Here is a 26,210-nt window from a genome sequence, read left to right as displayed (position 1 = left end):
GATTTATTAAAACAAACCTATTCTTCGATACTCTTTATGCTTTTGAGGTTCCTTATGAGCCTAAGTTTGTCTGTTTAAATTCATTCTATTTTATCTGCTCATTAAAGACTCATTCAATTTTCCATTTGATATAAACTTTTTCAGATTGACAAAATAAAATTCACACAAATGCAGGAAACAGTGCATGAACAAACTGCAGCTCTCTCTTCGTTGAAGTTCTCTTGCCTTGCGTATTTGTCTGTGTATTTTTGTACTCAATATCTGACCGCGTCACTTTGAAGGCCAAAACTCCACAATCCATCAGCAAACTTTCTATGCATTTGAATGCCCACGCTCGTTCAGCTGCTAGTTGGGTTTTATTCGAAAACCTTCCAGGCTCCAGATATGAATCATTGAGGCGTTTCAACACACAAAGGGCAGCAAATAAATTATGGCTGAAAAGCATTAGATGTTTCTGAAGATAATGGTTGAAAAAGATGTCTTCTCGCTTGTTTTTCAAGGCTCTGAATACTGTAGTTCTGAAATCGGTTATAGTGCTGTCGATGTTGTAACACACGTTGGTTGTCTTCTCCAGTTCTGGTGATATAAACGGATCGGTCCTAAATAGAAACAGATTTAATGAAATAAAAAATATTCAGAAATAAATGCTATGAGCTACTGCCAAGCGAGGAATAATTAAATCTGCCAGAGGGAGAACTAATTAGAGCTTCAAATGTGAACAATGGAACAATTTGAACATTTGAGTTCATTCTATTTAGTATCAATTTATATTTGTTCCTTGAAATGATTTCACCCCTCAGAATAGGCCACAAGCATATTTAGCTGAACTTAAACTAGTGTTCTAACCACCAAAAACTTGTTCCCAGAAGCTCGTATCTTTATCTGATGTTCTCAGTTTTCACAGTGATCTGATTACAAACAGACTAACTAAACAAATCTCTTTAATATTTTCCATAAGTAATTGCCAATATGCGGATCCAGCTTCTATTTCATCTCCAAATTAGGCCACTTACCATAATAAAACCAGAACATTGGAAAAGCAATTGTGAACATGGTTAAAACGAACTAAAAAAATTGTGTTTTTATCTGAAATTGTTTCACATCTCGATTCAAATTAAATGCATGTACACGGTGCCACTTCAATGTTGTGGTTTTATTGTTCCGACCCCTCTTGAGGGGGGAGGAACTATATACTCAAATGGGTTTTTTTTTGTTCAGACAATTTTGACCGATCGATGAATTGATCGATATATTCATCGAGTTGTGAGTGGTATTATTAAAAAGCCCCTTCCGCGTAGAATATGGAATTATAAAGATTTTTTTGAATTTCGTGTTTTACAGTAAGCTATCGAGGTTTGAAGTTTTGTGAATAATAGACGGATTTCCGATGTTTTTCACATTTTCCGGAATTTCGCCAACAATTTCCTGAATTGTGCTAAAATTGGTAAAAACTGCTAACAATAGTACTGTTGATTTTAATTTTAGAGACAGAAAAGAACTGTTAACTATTTTGATTTAATTGTTATGTCTAAAATTTTCGCAAAATTTTTCAAAATTCAGCCTTTTTCATCAAAAATTGTCCGATATAAGCTTCTTTAGTCCACTTTGATTAAATTTGCCGGAAGTTCACACCCTAATAACAACGAAAATAATTTTTGTAAACTACAAAGCGAGCTAATTTTACTTCCACTTCCATTGAGAGTACACTAGAATCAAAGTTTTATCGTTATTTGCTAACTCTACTCTATGATTTTTACTCTTTTATTTTTGATCTTTTAACTAACAAATTGTCTAGATCTAAAGCCTTTGAAACAATTGAATGTTCTAAATGGACGAACAGCAATGCCTGGGCAGGTTTTGGTCGAATCTTGAACTGTTGCAATCGAAAAAAATTTCGGATTGTAATCAGGCGCTTTTTTTTTAAAAAATGAGATTATTTATGTTAATTAAAGAACAGAACAATTCACATCAAAGCTCACTGTTGATAGGTCCAAATGGGTTCTTAAAAAATTCCAAATGAATGTATCTATTTTGTTTACTCGAAAGATTAGGGTTGTTTTTACTTTTAAAAATGTTTGCTTTTAAATAAACATGGCTTATTGAACTTTTGACACTAATTTTATCTTAATTTGGTCATTTTGTAGCTTACTGTCAGCAAAGAAAGAATGCTTCTTCCTCCTCTTCTTTCTACTGAATTAAATGTTAATCTTTTTGCGGTTTTACGCGTTAAGTTACTGTTTTCTGGCTTTGATACCACTAGATTTCACGATTTTTTTTACTTTTAGGTTTTGGCCCCTTTTTCACGTTTTGTCACATTATCATATTACTGACACTTCAGATATTAAATTGCTCGCGTTGAAAATAAGGCAAAATTGACATATAAAAGTCTTGAAAGTGATAGATTATGATTTTAACGGCTTCGACAACCCTTTCTCGAAGAATTTAATTGAATTTTTTTTACAATTGTCTTTAACTGTCGTTTTTACTTTATCTTTTAGTCGTATGAAATTACCTGGATAATAAGAGGTTTCATTGGCATTTCATGAAGGAATAAATGAGCCTTTGTTCTGATTTTAATAGATAGCTGATGTCTTTCATGACTTCAAAAACAATTTTTTTCAAAAATAAAGAACTTTTCAGCGTGGTTTAACTTCGCAATTTTGTTCTTTTTTGTCTATTTGTTAACTAGTATCGTTAAATTCAGGTCAAATATGTCAATATTGTTGTCAAGGGAAGGTGCATGTGCATGAAATCGAATGTTTTTTTTCAACGAATTCGTTATGAACTTACTGGCTTCGACACGGGTTTTTCGCACAAAAAGTGAACTAATTTTGATTGTTGTCTATTTTTAACGTTCTTTTTGTAGACGTAAAACATATTCTGACTAATTACAGGTCTCAAGCATTTCTTTGGACGGAAAGAAGAACCTATTTAATCATTTCATTTTTGTAGCTATTGGCTTTCATGACTTCGACAATAATTATTTTCAAAAAAAAGTTTTAAATAAATTTCTCTTTTTCTCTTTTTGGTCTACTTGTTACTTATTCTCATTATTGAGCAGGCCTATAAGACATTTTTGGCCTTCGGGAAGACTCAATTGAACATATTTTGTGTGGCCAAATATGGCTTCACGGTTTCGACAGCGTTTCTCACAAAATTTAATAAATTTTTTTCGCAAAATTTAATTGAAAGTGAAAGTTTTCAATTGTCATCTCATGGTTTTCTTTATTTTGAAATTATTTCTTTTTAAAAATATAAGCCAATTTTTTTGTCTAATTGTTACCGACCCGTTTTATAGAGTAGTTTCATATCATTTCTAGTGAAGTACGAGTTATTTTGTTACTTCGTTTAGTTTCAGTTTTAGCCGACGCTATTTTGAGCTTATTAGTATGTTTTTTAAATGGACAAAAGTTCGGATGTAATTAATGTTTGTTGTTATTGTTGTTTGATTTTGTTGTTCCTCTTGACTTGCTTTCTTAATAGCGACTGATTTCATGAATGTAATGCGTCATTTCTTACTCCGCTGTGTTATTTGTTTCATACACATTTTTTTTGAAAAATACTTAAATTTTGGGGGTTTTTTATCTGTTCCTCATTTGGTATACTTTTATGCCAAAAATGTGGATGAGCGGGGTCGGAACTTTATGTGCGAACGCACATTACCGAGCCTCCTTGTTATGTTAAATAGTCTAAATTTGTGTAAAATTTAAACCATACTCAACATTGCTTTTTCATGTGCTTTTATTATGGTAAATGGCCTAAATTTGAGTAAGATGAAATATGAGCCGGATTCCTATATTTAGAATTACTTCCACAAGCAATAACAAATCCACGAAGCGTCTTCCAGGTTTCAATTTATATTTTTTCAGCGTGCCCCCCCCCCCCCCCCCCCCCCCCCGTAACACAGCACGTGCTGTTACAAAAAATTATGCAAACATATGACACGTGCGTCTGGGGTGCAAATAATATGCAATTACTGGATCTATTCTGTTAGCCCCCCCCCCCCCCCCCCAGTGTTTTTTATGACCCCCAGTTACAAATTATATGGTGTTATATAGCACGTTACTATGTAAGAAAATAGCACGTGCGCCTGGGGGTCATAAAAAATTTATGCTCACTAAGCTGGGGGGGGGGGGGGGGGGCGAAACATAATAGATCCCAATTACTAAACAGGGGGATGCAAAAACAAAAATATCCGATTTTTGATTTAAGCCCCACGATCGGTTGCCTGATTCGTTAATAATGCGACCGATTTGCTTCAGGCGTAACTTACTTGCGAGACAGGAGCAGTGATGGTGACGTGTACTCTCGTGCCTTCAGCACAGCTTCCCTGTCTGGCATTGGACTGTAAATAGGATTGAGGTTTGTGCTTTCATGGTCAGGAAGTAACCTATCTAGTATCTCCTTTCTATCCATCCACAGTTCTTTGAATACACGGCGGGATGAATGAAGCAACAGGGTGTCGTTGTTTCCGTAAAAATTGGGAAGCAGATTCAAAGCCGCTGGTTTCTTTTCCCCAAGTAGACTAAAACATCAGCACAGAGGAACTAATAAAAAAAATAATATTAAATGATAAACGTTATATCCGCTTCGCTTCCAACATGAAAAATGAGCACGTGACTCAGCAAAAGAATCCTTCCGTCCTCATTCCCCAACAACAGCGAACAACTGAAAAACTTAAAGCGAGAGCAGAGGATATCACAAATCTCCACATAAAATACGCTTTTTGGCAACAAAATAAACCGTTCAACTTTTAAAAGAAATCATGTTAAAAAATCATTGATGAACACTAATTCCAAAATCCAAAACATTATCACCTAATTTTAGTGGTAATTGATTATAAACCTGTAAATGTCATTTAGAAGTCGCGTTCCAAAGCATTTAAGGGCAACACTATCAATGAAGGCATTCCGAGGATCCACCGAGAGATGTGTGTGATGCAGAGAGAGCATACTCTCCAAAAGATACACTTTGCTCATGAAGTCATTCAATCGTGAAACAGACCACGTACAGCTGCCCCTTTCTTTTGCGTCTTCTCTCGCGTTATTCAGTAGCATCGAAATTACATTAAACCAGTAAAGTTGTCGGATTTCGTTCACCGAGTCAAGACTTTCTTCGAAAAAATCTGAACAAAAAAAACACTCTTCAACAGATTATGTACAAGAAAAATAATACGTCCAGAAAATGTGACAAAATTTTAAATTCCTTTGGTATTTTTAGTGGGGTAGTGGTTAGGACAATTCATTAAGGAGCTTCACATGGTGTCTCAAGCGCTTGTTTTACATCACTAAAATTTAGATTTAAAACATAACCGACTAACGTCGGGCGAATTGCTCTCAAACGACCGGTTGGCTTTGGCAGTAGCTAGCCACCGAGGGGGGACATTGAGGTGGGGGGACCGTGGGGAGGGGGTCTTGAACCTCTAAGAACCGCCCTTCACACCATAAGTATAAGTCTCCAAAACAGTTTCTGTGAATCGCATACTTGGAGACTAGCCAGCTGAAAGGCTATATGAGAACTTAATGACCACTGGCCGCTAACTCTTTATCCCGTTTCTGAGGACGAAAAGTCAAATGGCTCAGACGAAAAATCGGTAAAGCGAAAAATCGCATGAAAAAGACCAACAGGACTAATATAATTGCTATAAACTTCGTTTGAGAGCAATTAAAAATGGAACCCATTTTGGCGAGGTATACATCAGACTTTTATTAGTAACAACTCTCAGTTGAGTTCCAATGCCAAAAAATTCTGCGCCAGAGAATAATTTAGATCAAAATAGAGAAGTGTGAAAACGTGTTAAATCGCTTCATCTCTTGGTACAAAGACCTTTGGGTCATACTAAAACGCCCGCTTAGGTTACACATGACGCAGGTAGCGAAATATCTGAGAAAGTTTGTAATGCCCTCGCAACAAGAGGGCAAACTTTGATAATGCACTGAACCATCATCCCATCTATTTTTTTTTAATGAATCGCACCATTAGAGTTGGTTTTAACAAATAAAAATTGATTCTTCTTCGGATCTGAAAGTCCGCAATCGTATTCTTCCTATTTTAGGCTTGTTGCACACAAGAAAGTCTCTGTATTGCCATAACATAGCATGCTAAAGTGCAATAGAGTTGATTTTTTGGATATACCCGCCAAAGATCAATTAAAAACTATATGAAAGAAGTGAAGTTCGCATTCAATATAATCTGAAGGTGCAATAAGCTTGAAAATAGTGCCATCAAAAAAAATTTTCCCCTGTAGCATGTTTTATATTATTCAATATGGTACATTTACTTGGAAACCCTTACGGTTCACTTAGCAATGCGCTTATACTTAAAGAAGTTTGCTTCTCAATGCTTGTTCAGTTCAAGGTCTTCAATAATCTAATCTGCCTTTCTCTGTAATTATTTAACCTTCGCTAATTTCAGGAATATTACAGTCTTTTCTTTTTAAACTAATAACTTAGTAAACTAACTTAATTCATTCATCGGAAAACCCTTGACATCTATTTGTAGATGGCAGCACAACAGCGAAGCATCATATGATTGAATGGTTGTTTGTATTGCACCAATGGTTTCACTAATTGGCATCTCAATGGATAACTGGGCTCCATTATCCGACAACAGAGCAAGTAAAACTGACTCTGGTTTCTCTTCACTGGGATACCAAATCCAATACTTTCTACCGTTGATAGATATCCGTTCACCTGAATAGTGTACAATGGTTGAAAGTTCCTCATTAACACTGCGTGCATCTTCAAATAGAGCAACTGAAAACGATTGTGACCTGTTTCTTCTCAGCAATGAGAAATTTGAGGCTGCATGAGCTCCCTTGATACAGTCACTGAGGGATGAAAAAGAAGGCAATGGATCTATATCTGTTTCAATTAAGCACTTCAGTGTTTGACTGTTAGCAAACAAGTTGTTTACAATACTGCTGTACGATCTCCAATGATATACGATCGTTTTAACACGATTCATTTTTTGTATGAACATTTGCATCATCGGAAAGCAGGTGCGTTTGCGCTGAAATAAAGACCTCACATATTCATTGGTGACAAGAAATTGACAAAAGTTGCATTTCTGGAGCTGTAACTTCAAACCATTTTCTTTTGCAAAATCAAGCAAGCTATACGCCATCTTCCAAATTACTAAGATTGGTTAGTACTTAAAAAAGGAAAAATAATATCAAAAATTAAAAATTCAAAGCTTCCGCAAATGATCGCGGGCGTAGTCAGAATTGAACAGTGATATATCGCGGTGTTGCTCAAGGAAGTTCTTGGACCTCTATGATTTTAAGAGGAAGAAAAGTTCTGTTGTTTAACATTTTGCCAAATATGAAGAAAAACAGATCAGTATGTGCAACTAAAATGAATAAGGAAAAACCAAACATAGGTGAGATTGCCAGAAAATAGCCGCAATAGCTTCGTAGATCTGAAGTCTCAAAAATATAGTAAAGAAACAGACGAAAACTTTTAAGTTTTAAAATTTTTTTAAAAAGATGTTATAATTTATTACGAATATGTATGACTTAAAGCCGCTCCTATAAGGTGCTCTCAAATAAACTTCAATTAGAATGACACATTCACTTGACACATTCTCTTTGAATTAAATTTAAGCAAGTCATTTTCAGAGGGAGGAAGTAACTCCTTTTTGAGATTGAGGTAAGTCAAGTGACAAGAACATGAATGAACAACAAAAAAACGTCACGTGAAAAATGACGTCATATGAGCGATTAAGTTGAAATTGCATGAACAATTAAAAAAGCAGATGTCAAGTGGTTGTGAAGTATTATGCTCCTTTTTTCCACATAGCACCCCGAATAATTGTCAGCTGCACCAGGAAGCTGGGTTGGAGGTCAAGACCTTGGAGACAGTGCTACGTCACCAAAACAAACTTAAGTTCTGTGAGTGTCAAACGTATATAAAAATGTTCTAAAAACCTTGGTTTTCAAGGCAAAAGATTTAGTTTAAAAATTGATTTAATACCCGATTTATGGCTGACACAAGATTGATAGGTGTCAGAAAAGAAAATAGACCTTTGATTAGACAAAGCTCGGGCTTCGAGCCAAATTAACGAAACTGACATATCTTTGTTGACTTTGTTAATTTACCACGATGATAGGAATGATATTGGGTACCGGCCAAAGCGAGGATTAAATTCATTCATTGAACACCAAATGCGCATGGGCAGCTAATATCGTGGCTAATAGATTAAAAGTAAATAGAAAAACACCACGCAATAATATTGAGCAATGTACTGATTTCTAAAAGCGAATAGTGTAAATCGGGTCGTACATGTTTTTTCGATAATAAAATAGCGTTCAAAACCACGCGTGTTTAAATTCCACATAATTTGACTTAAAATATAACATTGAACATCCGAGTTTTTTTGAATTTTTTTCAAAAAAAAATAGAGTCAATAAGACTTCAGGTCTGCTGAGATAAGTGTCAAAAAGTGTTTCGGGTTTCGAAAATAATTATTGAAATAATTTGAATAACATCAGCTCTTAAATAAAACACAGATGCCGCGGCACTCCTCAAAAACGCTGTTACCGGACCCTTTTACGGGTTCAAGTGACTTTGAAAGTTACGTTTTACACTTTGAGTTCTTGTCACAACTTGAAGTGGCAAAGAAAAAAAACAGTAAACGGCGGCGAAACCGATATCGACTAACTGCCGCCATATTTTGCGTTAAAGATACAAAAATCGGCTACTGATTTCTATCGTACACTTTCAGAACGACACTGGGAAGAGCTATGAGGAGACCGTAAAAGCTGTAAGACAATATTAATATGAGAAACCCGTAGTTTTTTGGAGGAGGGTAGCTACAAGAGTCCAGCAGCAGGGTGAAAAAAATAACAGAAATTTTCAATGATTTTCAAAATTAGCCTTGAAAACGTAACCTTAACAGCCTACGGAGATAAGAAAACATCTCATTTTGAGGTGGTTCCTCCAAGGCATAGAAAATAGTCAGTTGCAACTCGATCTGAGAAACAAATCGGGTGACTCGTATATGACTTTAGACAAAGTTTTAGAAAGAACACTACATATTGAAGCAGAAATGAGAACTGAGGAGGAAGATAATGAGTCGCCGTTGTCTGCAATCTAGTGGAATGAAAACACTCAATTATTGAATTCGATTGATTATATAGTGCGAACATTTTAAACTAACCAATCAAACAGGCAAGATAATATTAGGTCTTCATCTGCGGGGAAGTGAGCGAAGTTCAAGAGAAACTGCAGACAAAAATCGGAACTTTAATAGCTATAACAGAAGCAGCGCTGATAATAGATGAACCATTTACGACAATAGAACGCAATCGCCAACTCCAAGAAGCGAGAACAGAAGCCGACATTGGTCGCACGATAGTCGTGCCGAGCCTTGAGTCGTGAGTTTTGAGCGAGAAAAATGTTGCCGTTCCTGTCAATGAAATCAGGGCATCCAAGGAATGCAAGAATGTTTTCAACGTGGGGACCAAATCATTTCAGAGAAATTGCCCGTATTTAAACCACAACTAACTGAAGATGGCAGGGCTTCATTTTGGGCTAGATACGTGAAAATTTTGCGTGCCGGAACCAGCCCAGAGGAAGCCTTGTTTGCCAAAATAATGGTACAAGACAACTTGATAATGGCATTTAATGATAGTGGAAGTGTTTTCAATCTTATAAGCGACACACTCTACCAGCAACTGGGAGAACCGAGCCAGATCACAATGTGCAATAAAAAAATAAAAAATGGAAAAATGCCTGTAAAGGGGGTCGACAGCTATTCAAGTTCAGCTTCAAAAAATTATACTTGAGATAACAGATGGGTTTCTGGTGTCCAAAATTGAGATAACGCCTTGTTTATTTGGCATGAAATTCTTATATAATTTCGACTGTATTTTAAACCCAGAAAAAAAGAAGTCTAGTGCGGGAAAATTGGAAAATTATTACAAATATCCCTATCACATCGAAGTAAAAAAAATTATTTTTTAATTGCTGCAGAGGATCACAATTTACCTCGTTGCTGCCAAGGTTTTATTAAATGTAAAATTGTTGATGAAGAAAGTAACAAAACACAACAAACAGAAGTTGTAGTCGAGACCATGACAGACTTTGAAGAGAAATTACATTTGTTAATGACAAGACCGCTAAGTGGCATGTTTGATGATGTCGCATGGGTTTTTTTTCTGAAACCTAAATTAGAACAAAAAAAATTTTTTTAAAAAATGCGAGAATCTTTTGCGCTAAAAACATTGAAAAAAACTTCAAGAATACAGCAAAATAACTCTGAAAAAAATACGAAATAAAGAGATGAATATGATTCTTAGAAGCATGTGAACGCAAGTTGAATGAGTTTGTCTTGTGAGGAAATGAAAAAAATGAGGTCACTTTGCAAAAAATTTGAAACTGTATCTTCCGGAAATTCAAATGGTTTGGACTTTGAGACCAAATTTATCAAAAAGTAAACTAAAAAAGAATGCTGTGCCATTCAGACACATACCACAGCATGAGCTTTGAGAAAAGAAAAGCCATGAAAAACATTGTTGAAGATTTTGAACGAGATGACTTAGCCGAACCAACACATTCCGCAGAACCATCATTATTTGTACCAAAAAAGGATGGAGCCTATCACTTGGTTGTAGAATATTGTGGTATGAACAAACATATAGAGAAAACAAGCTGGCCTTTACCACGAATTAATGAGGTTTATGATTCAATGGAGGGCAAAATGTACTTCTCGAATAATAGATCTCATGTCGGGATTTTTTCATATGGCGCTCGAGGAGGAGAGTCGGAATTTAACAGTTTTTATAACGCATCTGGGCCTCTATAAATGGAAAAGTTTTCCTATGAGACCAGCGTCTGCATCGGGAGTTTTTCAAAACCTAATGGATTTATTTTTTGCTGGCTGGCCTTTCTTACGAAATGGCTTTAATGTATCTATATGATTTTATCGTTTTCAGAAGAATTTTTTACCAAACATCTGAAACGATTAAAACCTGATTTTCCAACGTTTAGCGGAGAATGAAATAATGATTAAGGGATCAAAACGCATTCTTTTTTAAAAACGTGTCAACAACACTTATCATATAGCAAGAAACAACTTGCAAAACTGAAAGAACTTAGAATTTGTCAAATGGTCAAAACTGAAAATTTTTACAAAATGGGACTGAAATTTTGTGCAACCCCTCCCCAATTTTTAGAAGAAAAATAGAGGAACCCGAGGTTATGAAACACGGTTAGGGTTACCTGTAAGCTACTCATGGATCTATCTAATGTTATTGCATCACACCCACAGGTGTGGCTAATAGCACTTATATGGTGCAGTATTGGCATTTTCTGATATTTTGTCATTTATTGTTTAATTTCTTAAACTGTTTACTTTATGATATTTTAGGTGACATTAAAGGTCAAATACCATAAATTCAACGCATTTAAAGCCACGTAGTAAACATCCGTGCTTAGGTCAATAAAAAAGTTATTGCTGTAATTTGACATCTACTATATAAACAATGATCTAAATCACTTTCTTGGCTAACCAATCAGAAACAAGTAGCAATGATGTTATAAATGATAAATATTTGATTGTTTACTTTAACCAAATAGTTTGAATAGTGAAAAGAAATGTATTCAGAACTATTAAAAACTGTTACCAAGAGCAGTTGGCTCTCAGATTAGGCTAAAATTTGTCTCTTTAACAACTTTAGTCTTTTCGGAAAAGTTTTGCTAGATATTAAAACTTTGCTAATTCTAAGTAAATTGAGCTTTGTTATAAGAATTTAGCAAAAATACTAGCTATAGGCAAAAACCTTACAAACTGCAGCACGAGAATGCAAATAGATTATCACTAAGGATTTTTTTAACTTTCAACAAATTTCAACAAAATTAAAGTAACTGTAACTTAATTCGTCCGAGCGACTAATATTTAGGACGAGATTGTCAATTGAACCCTGTGAAAAAAAACAGGCTGGCGTAAAATTCGAGAACCAGGCCTTGTTAAATCGGTTCCGCTGAATTTCTTGAGAAGCCGCAAAATGTGGTCAGCCGACCCGGACAACAACACGAACAGCAAGGAAACTTTGATTCATTTTGGTGGACCGAAACGAAAACTTTACGGTCACTGGAAAAAACCCTGATAGACATTGAAAAATGATGAACTGCAAGATGTCAGGCCACCTGAACAAGCTAGAAAGTTAGCAAGCTGAATTGCTTGAAACGTTTGACGGACATCTAGCTGATGTGAAAAGTCACTTGGCCGAGAAGAAAACTGCGTCCCCAGAAAGAGTATATCAATGGTTCTTTGAGACTTGCAATGATCTCGAGAAAAACAAACAGGAACAGAAACAACTCCTGAATGCCAAGTATTTGGAGAATTTTGTTGCCGACATCGAGTGAACTGTGGGCGAAAAAAAGAAGACACTCAAATGGCTGGTTGAACAAATAACAAACGCATTGTGACGACAACTTTAAGCGAGAAAAGTTTAACTTCAAGTTATGCTGAAGCAATACCAGCCACCAGCAGAAAATGGAAATCAAACATCGTTTTAGTAGTAGTAGTAGTAGTAGTAGTAGTAGTAGTAGTAGTAGTAGTAGTAGTAGTAGTAGTAGTAGTAGTAGTAGTAGTAGTAGTAGTAGTAGTAGTAGTAGTAGTAGTAGTAGTAGTAGTAGTAGTAGTAGTAGTAGTAGTAGTAGTAGTAGTAGTAGTAGTAGTAGTAGTAGTAGTAGTAGCCATTTCTGAATTTGGGCAATTTCTTCGCCCATTTTCAGAACGGCCCTGAAAAACCGCCTCCCAAATTAAGAAGACCATTTTAGGAAAAACTTCCGCCTCCCAAATTCAGAAGAGGGTTCCTCCAAGGCATAGAAAATAGTCAGTTGCAACTCGATCTGAGAAACAAATCGGGTGACGCGTATATGACTTTAGACAAAGTTTTAGAAAGAACACTACATATTGAAGCAGAAATGAGAACTGAGGAGGAAGATAATGAGTCGCCGTTGTCTGCAATCTAGTGGAATGAAAACACTCAATTATTGAATTCGATTGATTATATAGTGCGAACATTTTAAACTAACCAATCAAACAGGCAAGATAATATTAGGTCTTCATCTGCAGGGAAGTGAGCAAAGTTCAAGAGAAACTGCAGACAAAAATCGAAACTTTAATAGCTATAACAGAAGCAGCGCTGATAATAGATGAACCATTTACGACACTAGAACGCAATCGCCAACTCCAAGAAGCGAGAACAGAAGCCGACATTGGTCGCACGATAGTCGTGCCGAGCCTTGAGTCGTGAGTTTTGAGCGAGAAAAATGTTGCCGTTCCTGTCAATGAAATCAGGGCATCCAAGGAATGCAAGAATGTTTTCAACGTGGGGATCCAAATCATTTCAGAGAAATTGCCCGTATTTAAACCACAACTAACTGAAGATGGCAGGGCTTAATTTTGGGCTAGATACGTGAAAATTTTGCGTGCCGGAACCAGCCCAGAGGAAGCCTTGTTTGCCAAAATAATGGTACAAGACAACTTGATAATGGCATTTAATGATAGTGGAAGTGTTTTCAATCTTATAAGCGACACACTCTACCAGCAACTGGGAGAACCGAGCCAGATCACAATGTGCAATAAAAAAATAAAAAATGGAAAAATGCCTGTAAAGGGTGTCGACAGCTATTCAAGTTCAGCTTCAAAAAATTATACTTGAGATAACAGATGGGTTTCTGGTGTCCAAAATTGAGATAACGCCTTGTTTATTTGGCATGAAATTCTTATATAATTTCGACTGTATTTTAAACCCAGAAAAAAAGAAGTCTAGTGCGGGAAAATTGGAAAATTATTACAAGTATCCCTATCACATCGAAGTAAAAAAAATTATTTTTTAATTGCTGCAGAGGATCACAATTTACCTCGTTGCTGCCAAGGTTTTATTAAATGCAAAATTGTTGATGAAGAAAGTAACAAAACACAACAAACAGAAGTTGTAGTCGAGACCATGACAGACTTTGAAGAGAAATTACATTTGTTAATGGCAAGACCGCTAAGTGGCATGTTTGATGATGTCGTATGGGTTTTTTTTCTGAAACCTAAATTAGAACAAAAAATTTTTTTTTAAAAATGCGAGAATCTTTTGCGCGGAAAACATTGAAAAAAATTTCAAGAATACAGCAAAATAACTCTGAAAAAAATACGAAATAAAGAGATGAATATGATTCTTAAAAGCATGTGAACGCAAGTTGAATGAGTGTGTCTTGTGAGGAAATGAAAAAAATGAGGTCACTTTGCAAAAAATTTTGTATCTTCCGGAAATTCAAATGGTTTGGACTTTGAGACCAAATTTATCAAAAAGTAAAATAAAAAAGAATGCTGTGCCATTCAGACACATACCACAGCATGAGCTTTGAGAAAAGAAAAGCCATGAAAAACATTGTTGAAGATTTTGAACGAGATGACTTAGCCGAACCAACACATTCCGCAGCACCATCATTATTTGTACCAAAAAAGGATAGAGCCTATCACTTGGTTGTAGAATATTGTGGTATGAAAAAACATATAGAGAAAACATGCTGGCTTTTACCACGAATTAATGTGGTTTATGATTCAATGGAGGGCAAAATGTACTTCTCGAATAATAGATCTCATGTCGGGATTTTTTCATATGGCGCTCGAGGAGGAGAGTCGGAATTTAACAGTTTTTATAACGCATCTGGGCCTCTATAAATGGAAAAGTTTTCCTATGAGACCAGCGTCTGCATCGGGAGTTTTTCAAAACCTAATGGATTTATTTTTTGCTGGCTGGCCTTTCTTACGAAAAGGCTCTAATGTATCTATATGATTTTATCGTTTTCAGAAGAATTTTTACCGAACATCTGAAACGATTAAAACCTGATTTTCCAACGTTTAGCGGAGAATGAAATAATGATTAAGGGATCAAAATGCATTCTTTTTTAAAAACGTGTCAGCTTCTTGGGGCCCATTATATCCGAGAGTGGGTTCGAGGTCGACCCAGAGAACGTAAGAGCGGTAGAAAGAATTATAGAACCATCCTCAATGAAAGACGTCAGGGCCTTTCTAGGTCTTTTAGGCTAATATCGAAAATGGCGCCAATTCAATTCAGGAACAACACTTATCATATAGCAAGAAACAACTTGCAAAACTGAAAGAACTTAGAATTTGTCAAATGGTCAAAACTGAAAATTTTTACAAAATGGGACTGAAATTTTGTGCAACCCCTCCCCAATTTTTAGAAGAAAAATAGAGGAACCCGAGGTTATGAAACACGGTTAGGGTTACCTGTAAGCTACTCATGGATCTATCTAATGTTATTGCATCACACCCACAGGTGTGGCTAATAGCACTTATATGGTGCAGTATTGGCATTTTCTGATATTTTGTCATTTATTGTTTAATTTCTTAAACTGTTTACTTTATGATATTTTAGGTGACATTAAGGGTCAAATACCATAAATTCAACGCATTTAAAGCCACGTAGTAAACATCCGTGCTTAGGTCAATAAAAAAGTTATTGCTGTAATTTGACATCTACTATATAAACAATGATCTAAATCACTTTCTTGGCTAACCAATCAGAAACAAGTAGCAATGATGTTATAAATGATAAATATTTGATTGTTTACTTTAACCAAATAGTTTGAATAGTGAAAAAAATGTATTCAGAACTATTAAAAACTGTTACCAAGAGCAGTTGGCTCTCAGATTAGGCTAAAATTTGTCTCTTTAACAACTTTAGTCTTTTCGGAAAAGTTTTGCTAGATATTAAAACTTTGCTAATTCTAAGTAAATTGAGCTTTGTTATAAGAATTTAGCAAAAATACTAGCTATAGGCAAAAAGCTTACAAACTGCAGCACGAGAATGCAAATAGATTATCACTAAGGATTTTTTTAACTTTCAACAAATTTCAACAAAATTAAAGTAACTGTAACTTAATTCGTCCGAGCGACTAATATTTAGGACGAGATTGTCAATTGAACCCTGTGAAAAAAAACAGGCTGGCGTAAAATTCGAGAACCAGGCCTTGTTAAATCGGTTCCGCTGAATTTCTTGAGAAAATGTGGTCCGCCGACCCGGACAACAACACGAACAGCAAGGAAACTTTGATTCATTTTGGTGGACCGAAACGAAAACTTTACGGTCACTGGAAAAAACCCTGATAGACATTGAAAAATGATGAACTGCAAGATGTCAGGCCACCTGAACAAGCTAGAAAGTTAGCAAGCTGAATTGCTTGAAACGTTTGACGGACATCTAGCTGATGTGAAAAGTCACTTGGCCGAGAAGAAAACTGCGTCCCCAGAAAGAGTATATCAATGGTTCTTTGAGACTTGCAATGATCTTGAGAAAAACAAACAGGAACAGAAACAACTCCTGAATGCCAAGTATTTGGAGAATTTTGTTGCCGACATCGAGTGAACTGTGGGCGAAAAAAAGAAGACACTCAAATGGCTGGTTGAACAAATAACAAACGGATTGTGACGACAACTTTAAGCGAGAAAAGTTTAACTTCAAGTTATGCTGAAGCAATACCAGCCACCAGCAGAAAATGGAAATCAAACATCGTTTTAGTAGTAGTAGTAGTAGTAGTAGTAGTAGTAGTAGTAGTAGTAGTAGTAGTAGTAGTAGTAGTCGTACTAGTAGTAGTAGTAGTATTAGTAGTAGTAGTAGTAGTAGTAGTAGTAGTAGTAGTAGTAGTAGTAGTAGTAGTAGTAGTAGTAGTAGTAGTAGTAGTAGTAGTAGTAGTAGTAGTAGTAGTAGTAGTAGTAGTAGTAGTAGTCAAAGTTCGAGCAACTAGAGGCGAGCCTTACCTGTGACAAGTGTGAAAGAAAGTTCAAAACAGTCAATGGCCGAAAAGTTCACCAATCGAGATACTGTGGCAAACCTAAAGCAGTTGCCACACGCGTGTTTTCCTGCAAAGTACAAGATGTTCTCGGAAACGAGTTTGAAAACATAGAAGCGTTCAAGTATCTCGGATCATATGTCAGCCTCAAGCATGGAGACCTGCAGGAAGTCAATTGCAAACTTGCAGAAGGTAGACAACGGTTTGCTAACTTCCAAAATCTCTGGAAGAGCAAGCAGCTCAGCGTGCACCTCAAGTGCAATTTGTACAAAGCACTCGTTTTATCAGCCGTGCTGTACAGCTCAGAGACTTGGACTCTTTCGAAATTAATGGAGAGAAAACTTGAGAGTTTCCACTGTGGTTGTCTTCGGAGAATTCTACGTGTGTCATATCTGGAGAAAGCAACGAACAAAGAAATTATGTCAAGATCACGAATGCCCCAACTATCCACGATGATCATGCTCAAACGGATAAAATGGTACGGACACATCCAGAAAATGGAACCAGGAAGATTAGCCCGCAGTGCTTTCGATTGGGACCCGCCCGATCAATACGTTCATGCTAGACGCGCTCCTGGGGGGCAACGGAAAACGTGGATGAGTCAAATCGAAGGAGACTGTGTACGAAACAAAGTACCGTTCACCAGATTGCAGGAGAAAGCAGCAACCGGGTCAAAGAATGCCTTCAACAATTTCGTCGTACAGCACTTCATAGAATAACCAAACAAATGACTTTTCTTGTTTTGTTTGTATTTGTTGCCAACCGTGCCTTTATTTCATTTTTGGAATTAAAGTGTTGAAACACTAGTAGTAGTAGTAGTAGTAGTAGTGCGTCCGATCAGTACGTCCATGCTAGACGCGCTCCTGGGGGGCAACGGAAAACGTGGATGAGTCAAATCGAAGGAGACTGTGTACGAAACAAAGTATCGTTCACCAGATTGCAGGAGAAATCAGCAACCGGGTCAAAGAATGCCTTCAACAATTTCGTCGTACAGCACTTCACAGAATAACCAAACAAATAACTCTTCTTGTTTTGTTTGTATTTGTTGCCAACCGTGCCTTTATTTCATATTTGGAATTAAAGTGTTGAAACAGTAGTAGTAGTAGTAGTAGTAGTAGTAGTAGTAGTAGTAGTAGTAGTAGTAGTAGTAGTAGTAGTAGTAGTAGTAGTAGTAGTAGTAGTAGTAGTAGTTGTAGTATTAGTAGTAGTAGTAGTAGTAGTAGTAGTAGTAGTAGTAGTAGTAGTAGTAGTAGTAGTAGTAGTAGTAGTAGTAGTAGTAGTAGTAGTAGTAGTAGTAGTAGTAGTAGTAGTAGTAGTAGTAGTAGTAGTAGGAGCAGTAGTGGCATTAGCATGCACTTCCAATTTTCAGGCTTGTGGCTTTGCAGAACTCATTTGATGAGTGAAATTGCAAAGAAAATCTTTGAACAAAAATTGGCGGCTTAGTAGCACTTTTCAAATTGATTCTTCACTTTAAATAGAAAACTTCTTTGTCTAAGAGTTCAGTCGCAAATTGGGAGGCTTTTCAGTCAAATTTAGTAAATGTCGTAAACTTACTAAATAAAAAAAATTGCATCGGCTTTTTTAGGGCTTTTTTGGAAACTGATGTAGCTCATTTTGTTCTAATTTGTTGTTTATCATTGAATATTCAGTGATTTCCTATTTAGCGGCAATTTTATGTTGGTTTTGCCTCTGATAATTGATGGTAGTGGTGGGAGAATGTGGATTTCAAAATGCATTAATAAAAAAGCAGGCTTACTCTGTTCAACCTTCTCTTGTAGCAAAAATCGCAATTGCCTAGAAACCAAATGATACTTTTTCTCTGGACTCGCTCCACCTCTTTTTTCTTGATTGTGTTTGCTAGCCATGTCTGCTACGTATAGCGGACAATAGTTGTCACATAGCCGACGTGTGAATTGAGTTTTATTTCATTGTCGGCTACAGTTGAGCTATAGCGTTTCAGAAGATAGAATATATTCCAGACTTTCAGGCACAGTTTTTCTACGCCATTTGAGATGTCGAATTATGAAAAGACCGTGGTCGACCAATATCGGGTAAAAACGGAACGTGGTCGACCAATGTTGCATATGAAATGATTTTAGGTTGACCCTAATAGTCTTGGTCGGCTTTAGGTAGACCCTAATGGTCATGCTCCAATTTAGGTCGACCGATATGGTCATGGTCGACTTTAGGTCGACCGATATGGTCATGAACTACTTTAAGTCGACCGATATGGCACTGGTCGACTTTGGGTTTGAACTGATGCGTTTTTGCATATAACCTAATTGCAAGTGTTAATGGTTTTGCTTCAGCTGGCAAAAACTTTTGGCCAAGGACAAAATTTCTTTTTTAAAAATTCTTTGTTCAAGCCAAAAAATATTTGGTAAAAACGACCTATGAAGTAGAATTTAGGTCGACCATACTAGATATGAAAGGCCATTGGTCGACTTATGAAAAGCCTTTAGGTCAACGGTATCATCTATGAACAGACTATGGGTCGACCGTTGACAGGGTATGAAAAGACCCTAGAGTCGACCAATATTGGGTATGAAAATATCGTTGGCCGACTTATGAAAAGACTTTAGGTCGAAGTTACAAAGGGAGTCGACCGTGTATTTAAGGTAGGGAAACTACCCCCAAATATCGACCTTATAAGTTTTTTTTTCAAAAATTCGGCCTCTCAACTGGGGTACGTTTGTTTTTCAATATGGTGTAATCGACATTAAAATAACAAGATCTTGTTTTATTGCCTTGTCTCAACTATTACTTTAATAAGCTTAAATAACGGATTAGTGAAGCAGTTTTCAATGAGCAGTAGATAGTTCTTTAATCCATCTAACTTTATTTTATTTGCTTTGCACCAATTATGAACTCTCTTTAGGTCTGGCTGTAACTGGTCACAAACAGGTGAAACAAGTTTTAAATTTATTGGGACTGCCAAAAAATTAACATCGAAGTACTTCTTCCGACAGATCTTTGACGTAAAAGGTCCCGTTTGTACCCGCTTGTTACGTTTTTTCTAAATGGCGATGCAATCTTTCAAAATTTTATAGTGATTTCATATCGTAAGATGGCTCATTAAGGTCTTCAAGCCATTTTCACCAACTACAATTTTTAGGATTTTCAAGATAAGTAGTTTATGGATTACAAATTCAAAAGTTTTGGATCATTTTTTCCAATTTTGTTGGGATTGCTTTGTTAATTTGTTGTAATAATAATAATATGATTTTATTGTTTATTCGTTGGAATTTAGATAATAGTTTTGCTTCTTTTCTATTGGTTCATTTTCAAAAACTTGCTCTTTTACTGAAGGAAAAATCACTACAAAATTGCATATTTGCAGATTTCAAATAAATTTTCTATTCTGTTGGAACATTATTTCAAGGGAATTACAACTATGTATAATGGTTTCGAGTACTTTTGTAAATTGCAAAATTCTAATAGAAACTTATCAAAAGATTAAATTTAATTTTAATTTATTTATCGAAAAAAATTTTGTCGATAATTGTTTGACCTTTTGCAGGAGATATTCTCTATTCAGCTTCTTTGCGTTTAAGCTTGAATAATTTACCAAGGTTTGGTTTTTTTTACTAGTTGTTTTTTTTTTCAAATTAAGATGATTCTTATCTGATGTGATGCTTCAATTCGGACCCATCGCGGCCCTATGCAAAATTGTGTTTAAAAGTTTTTTTCAGTCATGTTGCCAAGCGAAGTATACCTTTGTTTAAGCAACTCATCGATAATACTTTAGCGATACGGTTAGAAAAGTATTTTAAAAGTAATCTGGTTTTGTTGTTTCCAGTTAGCTTATTGAGAGCATAAAACGTTGATAAACTTTATGATTTTTTAGGTGACAATAAAGGTCAAATACCAAACATTCGAGGCATTTAAAGCCACGTAGTAACCATCCGTGCTTAGGTCAATAAAAATAGTTATTGCTGTAATTTGACATTTACTATATAAACAATGATCTAAATCACTTTCTTGGTTAACCAATCAGAAACAAGTAGCAATGATGTTATAAATGATAAATTTTTGATTGTTTACTTTAACCAAATTGTTTGAAAAGTTTAAAAAATTGTATTCAGAACCATTAGAAACTGTTACCAAGAGCAGTTGGCTCTCAGATTAGGCTAAAATAGGTCTCTTTAACAACTTCAGTCTTTTTGGAAAAGTTTTGCAAGATATTAAAATCTTCCTAATTCTAAGTTAGTTGAGCTTTCTTATGAGAATTTAGCAACAATACTAGCTATAAGCATAAGCCTTACAAACTGCAGCACGAGATTGCAAATAGGTTATCACTAAGGATTTTTTTAACCTTCAACAACATTCAACAAAATTAAAGTAACAGTATTTTAATTCGTCCGAACGACTAATTGTTACGACGAGATTGTCAATTGAACCAAGTGAATAATCGGGCCGGCGTAGAACTCGAGAACCAGGCTGTGGTATATGGGTATTCTTGAGCAGCTGCAAAATGTGGTCCACCGATCCGGACAACAACACGAACAGCAGTAAAACTTTGATTCATTTTGGTGGACCAAAACGAAAACTTAACGGTGGCTGGAAAGAACCCTGACAGACATTGAAAAATGATGAACTACAAGATGTCAGGCCAACTGAAGAAGCTAGAAAATTAGCAAGCTGAATTGCTTGAAACGTTTGACGGACATCTAGCTGATGTGAAAAGTCACTTGGCCGAGAAGAAAACTGTGTCCCCAGAAAGAGTATATCAAGGTTTCTTTGAGACTTAAAATGATCTCGAGAAAAATAAAAAGGAACAGAAACATTTCCTGAATCCCAAGTATTTGGAGAGTTTTGTTGCTGACATCTAGTGAAATCTGGAAAGAAAGAAGACACTCAAATGGCTGATTGAACAAATAACAAAATTAAAGACATCAACTTAGATAAGAATATCGTTACTGCGTTCTTAACCAACGGAAAGACAGCCTGCAACTCTACACAGTGTCGGATAATTGGGAAGCATTTTATAGAGAAGCAGCGAAGTTGGAAGAGGAGTTGGGATCCGAAATGTTAAACGACTCCCGCAAGCAACCATTGTGCAATAAACAGGAACAGTTAGTAACGAAATTAAATTCAAACCAATTTTACAAATTGTGAAGTCAGATATTGCTACGGATTAGACGATAACTTTAAGTGAGAAAAATTTTAAATTAAAGGTATGCTGAAACAGTACCAGCTACCAGCAGAAAATGGAAATCAAATATCGTTTTAGTAGTAGTAGTAGTAGTAGTAGTAGTAGTAGTAGTAGTAGTAGTAGTAGTAGTAGTAGTAGTAGTAGTAGTAGTAGTAGTAGTAGTAGTAGTAGTAGCAGCAGCAGTAGTAGTAGTAGTAGTAGTACTAAGAAAATGCGACAGCCCAAATGTTGTAAAATGCGACAGCCCAAATGTTGTAAAATGCGACAGCCCAAATGTTGTTGCAGTGCCTAGTATCCAACAGAACGTGGAGATACTCACTGGAACACATAAAGGCAAACTAGGACTCCTGGCAGAGACATCTAGCCAATCACGACTAACCATCGGCACGGAGGTGCTGCTGGGAACGAAAAAGAAAGCGGGCTGGTTCGAAACACAAGATGGCCGGAAGCTCAGATTGAAAAGCTTAGCGGAGGCTAAGCCAGCGTTGGTAGCTTCACAACAACAATCTGCAGTAGCGGATTTAGAGTCGCTAGAAAATGAGAGTGGGTCAGCGGTGGCTGATCAAGAGTCTTTAAGATGTCAGAACTGTCAGCGGCAATTCAGTACAGTTACCGGACGCAAAGTGCACCAAACAAGATTCTGCAAAACCGGTTTGTCAAAGAATGTCGTCGACAAGTCAAAGTTCGAGCAACTAGAGGCGAGCCTCACCTGTGACAAGTGTGAAAGGAAGTTCAAAACAGTCAATGGCCGAAAAGTTCACCAATCGAGATACTGTGGCAAACCTAAAGCAGCTGCCACACGCGTGTTTTCCTGCAAAGTACAAGATGTTATCGGAAACGAGTTTGAAAACATAGAAGCGTTCAAGTATCTCGGATCATATGTCAGCCTCAAGCATGGAGACCTCCAGGAAGTCAATTGCAAACTTGCAGAAGGTAGACAACGGTTTGCTAACTTCCAAAATCTCTGGAAGAGCAAGCAGCTCAGCGTGCACCTCAAGTGCAATTTGTACAAAGCACTCGTTTTATCAGCCGTGCTGTACAGCTCAGAGACTTGGACTCTTTCGAAATTAATGGAGAGAAAACTTGAGAGTTTCCACTGTGGTGTTCTTCGGAGAATTCTACGTGTGTCATATCTGGAGAAAGCAACGAACGATGAAATTATGTCAAGATCGCGAATGCCCCAACTATCCACGATGATCATGCTCAAACGGATAAAATGGTACGGTCACATCCAGAGAATGGAACCAGGAAGATTAGCCCGCAGTGCCTTCGATTGGGACCCGCCCGATCAATACGCCCATGCCAGACGCGCTCCTGGGGGGCAACGGAAAACGTGGATGAGTCAAATCGAAGGAGACTGTGTACGAAACAAAGTATCGTTCACCAGATTGCAGGAGAAAGCAGCAACCGGGTCAAAGAATGCCTTCAACAATTTCGTCGTACAGCACTTCACAGAATAACCAAACAAATAACTCTTCTTGTTTTGTTTGTATTTGTATTTGTATTTGTATTTGTTGCCAACCGTGCCTTTATTTCATATTTGGAATTAAAGTGTTGAAACAGTAGTACTAAGAGTAGTAGTAGTAGTAGTAGTAGTAGTAGTAGTAGTAGTAGTAGTAGTAGTGGTAGTTGTAGAATTAGTAACAGTAGTAGTAGGAGTAGTAGTAGTAGCATTAGCATACACTTCCGATTCTCAGGCTTGTGGCTTTGCAGAACTCATTTGATGACTGAGATTGCAAAGAAAATCCTTGAACAAAAATTGGCGTCTTAGTAGCACTTTTCAAATTGATTCTTCACTTTAAATAGAAAACTTTTTTGTCTAAGAGTTCAGTCGCAAGTTGGGAGGCTTTTCAGTCAAATTTAGTAAAGGCCGTAAACTTACTAAATAGAAAAAATTGCATCGGCTTTTTCAGGGTTTTTTTTTGGAAACTGATGTAGCTCATTTTGTTCTGATCGGTTTTTTATCATTGAATATTCTGTGATTTCCTATTTAGTGGCAATTTTATGTTGGGTTTGCCTCTGATTATTGATGGTAGTGGTGGGAGATTGTGGATCTCAAAATGCATTAATAAAAAAGGCGGGCTTACTCTGTTTAACCTTCTCTTGCAGCAGAAAATCCCAATTGATTAGAAAACAAATGATACTTTTTCTCTGGACTCGCTCTATCTCCTTTTTTCTCAATTTTATTTGAGAGCCATGTCTGCTACGCATAGCGGACAATAATTGTCACACAACCGACGTATGAGTTTAGTTTCGTTTCATTGTCGGCTACAATTGAGCTATACCTTTTCAGAAGATAGAATGTATTCCAGACTTTCTTGCACTGTTTTTCTACCCCATTTGAGATGTCGAATTATGAAAAGATCGTGGTCGACCAATATTGGGTATAAAAAGACCGTGGTACACCAATGTTGCGTATGAAATGATTTTAGGTTGACCCTAGTAGTCTTGCTCGGCTTTAGGTAGACCCTAATGGTCATGCTCCACTTTAGGTCGACCGATATGGTCATGGTCGACTTTAGGTTGACCGATATGTTCATGAACTACTTTAAGTTGAGCGATATGGCACTGGTCGACCTTGGGTTTTAACTGATGCGTTTTTGCATATAATGTAGTTGAAAGTGTTAATGGTTTTGCTTCAGTTGGCAAAAACTTTTGGCCAAGGACAAATGTTCTTTTTTAAAAAATCTTTGTTCAAGCCAAAAAATATTTGGTAAAAAAGACCTATGAAGTAGAATTTAGGTCGACCGTACTGGTTATGAAAGGCCATTGGCCGACTTATGAAAAGACTTTAGGTCGACTGTATCATCTATGAACAGAGTATGGGTCGACCGTTATCCGGGTATGAAAAGACCCTAGAGTCGACCAATATTGGATATGAAAAAATCGATGGCCGACTTATGAAAAGACTTTAGGTCGAAGTTACTAAGGGAGTCGACCGTGTATTTAAGGTAGGGAAACTACCCCCAATGTCGACTTTATAAGTGTTTGCAAAAACTCGACCTCTCATTTGGGGTACGTTTGTTTTCCAATATGGTTTAGTCGACAATAAAATAACTTATCTTGTTGTTCTTGCCTTGTCTCAATTGTTGCTTTAATAATTTTAATAACGGATCAGTGAAGCAGTTCTCGATGAGCAGTATATAGCTCTATAATCCATCCAACTTTATTTTATTTGCTTTGCACCAATTATGAACTCCCTTAAGGTCTGGCTGTAACTGGTCACAATCAGATGAAACAAGTCTTAAATTTTTTGAGATTGCCAAAAAATTAACATCGAAGTACTTCATCCGACAGATCTTTGACGTAAAAGGTCCCGTCTGTACCCGCTTGTTACGTTTTTTCTAAATACGTTTTTGTAATAATAATAATATGCTTTTTTGGTTATTCGTTAGAATTTAGATAATAGTTTTGCTTCTTTTCTATTGGTTCATTTCCAAAAACTTGCTCTTTTACTGAAGGAAAAAATCACTGCAAAATTGCGTTTTTGCAGGTTTTTGAATCAGTTTTCTATTCTGTTGGAACATTGTTTCAAAGAAAATACAACTATGTGTATTGATTTCTAGTAGTTTTGGAAATCGCAAAATTTTAATCAAAATTTATCAAAAAATTAACATTAATTTTTAATTCATTAGAGCAACATTTGCTGATGTGGCTATTTTGGCTTTTCAGTCTGGGTTGTAGTTCAATATGTTTTAGCAGGTTCTCCTTAAAAATTCTATCAAAAATTTGCCAAAAAAAGCTTTCATTCAATTCATTTGTACATTTGTGCGAATTCATTTAGGAGAAGCAAGTCAAAACGCTAGAAGAACTTTTTCCTTGCTTTTCCGGTTATGAAACTCAAAAATAATTACTATAGTCAAAACAGAAAGAAGTGATTCCTCTTTATCAAATAAAAACGTCAGGGCGTGGCTCCGGTCAGAGTTATTCATAAATATAAGGCTCAAAGGCCATTAACTGCTAATTTTCAGTTTGACTGACAACCTACAGTCAACACATGAAGATAAAAACAGTGTTTGTGAGAGGGTGTTTTAGGTGGCCCACTTTACCCCACTTTTTGCGATTCATTGTGTTTTATCTACAACTATGCCTTGAAAAAGGGTTGAAAGATAACCAAATCAAAAATGGCAGCTCGTTATGAATCACAGCTAAAAAGTTAGCCGTTGTAAGTCATCTTAGAGCAACATTTGCTGATGTGGCTAATTCGGCTTTTCAGTCTGTGTTGTAGTTCAATA

General features: G+C 36.4%; 4 protein-coding genes across 4 annotated transcripts in view; 1 reads left to right on the top strand and 3 right to left on the bottom strand.

Moving 5' to 3' along the window:
- Window positions 1-26,210, top strand: part of LOC142343147 (26S proteasome non-ATPase regulatory subunit 7-like) — a 392,943-nt gene that overhangs the window by 93,794 nt on the left and 272,939 nt on the right. The window lies entirely within an intron of this gene.
- Window positions 1-26,210, bottom strand: part of LOC142343148 (peptidyl-prolyl cis-trans isomerase-like) — a 615,561-nt gene that overhangs the window by 437,307 nt on the left and 152,044 nt on the right. The gene's annotated exons all lie outside the window — the stretch shown is intronic.
- The window catches only part of LOC142343149 (EEF1A lysine methyltransferase 2-like), an 87,121-nt gene that overhangs the window by 12,160 nt on the left and 48,751 nt on the right, over window positions 1-26,210 (bottom strand). The window lies entirely within an intron of this gene.
- On the bottom strand, window positions 113-7,011 carry LOC142343142 (uncharacterized). Its single transcript, XM_075394834.1, has 4 exons — window positions 6,462-7,011; window positions 4,846-5,125; window positions 4,274-4,525; window positions 113-599 (listed from the first exon to the last, which is right to left on the bottom strand). Exons 1-4 carry the CDS (start codon window positions 6,988-6,990, stop codon window positions 161-163), a joined length of 1,500 nt encoding a protein of 499 aa, XP_075250949.1. The 5' UTR covers window positions 6,991-7,011; the 3' UTR covers window positions 113-160.

The sequence above is a fragment of the Convolutriloba macropyga genome, chromosome 7, assembly GCF_964194025.1.
Source record: "Convolutriloba macropyga chromosome 7, txConMacr16.3, whole genome shotgun sequence".
Lineage (NCBI taxonomy): Eukaryota > Metazoa > Xenacoelomorpha > Acoela > Convolutidae > Convolutriloba > Convolutriloba macropyga.
This window is presented reverse-complemented; position numbering and strand designations above follow the sequence as displayed.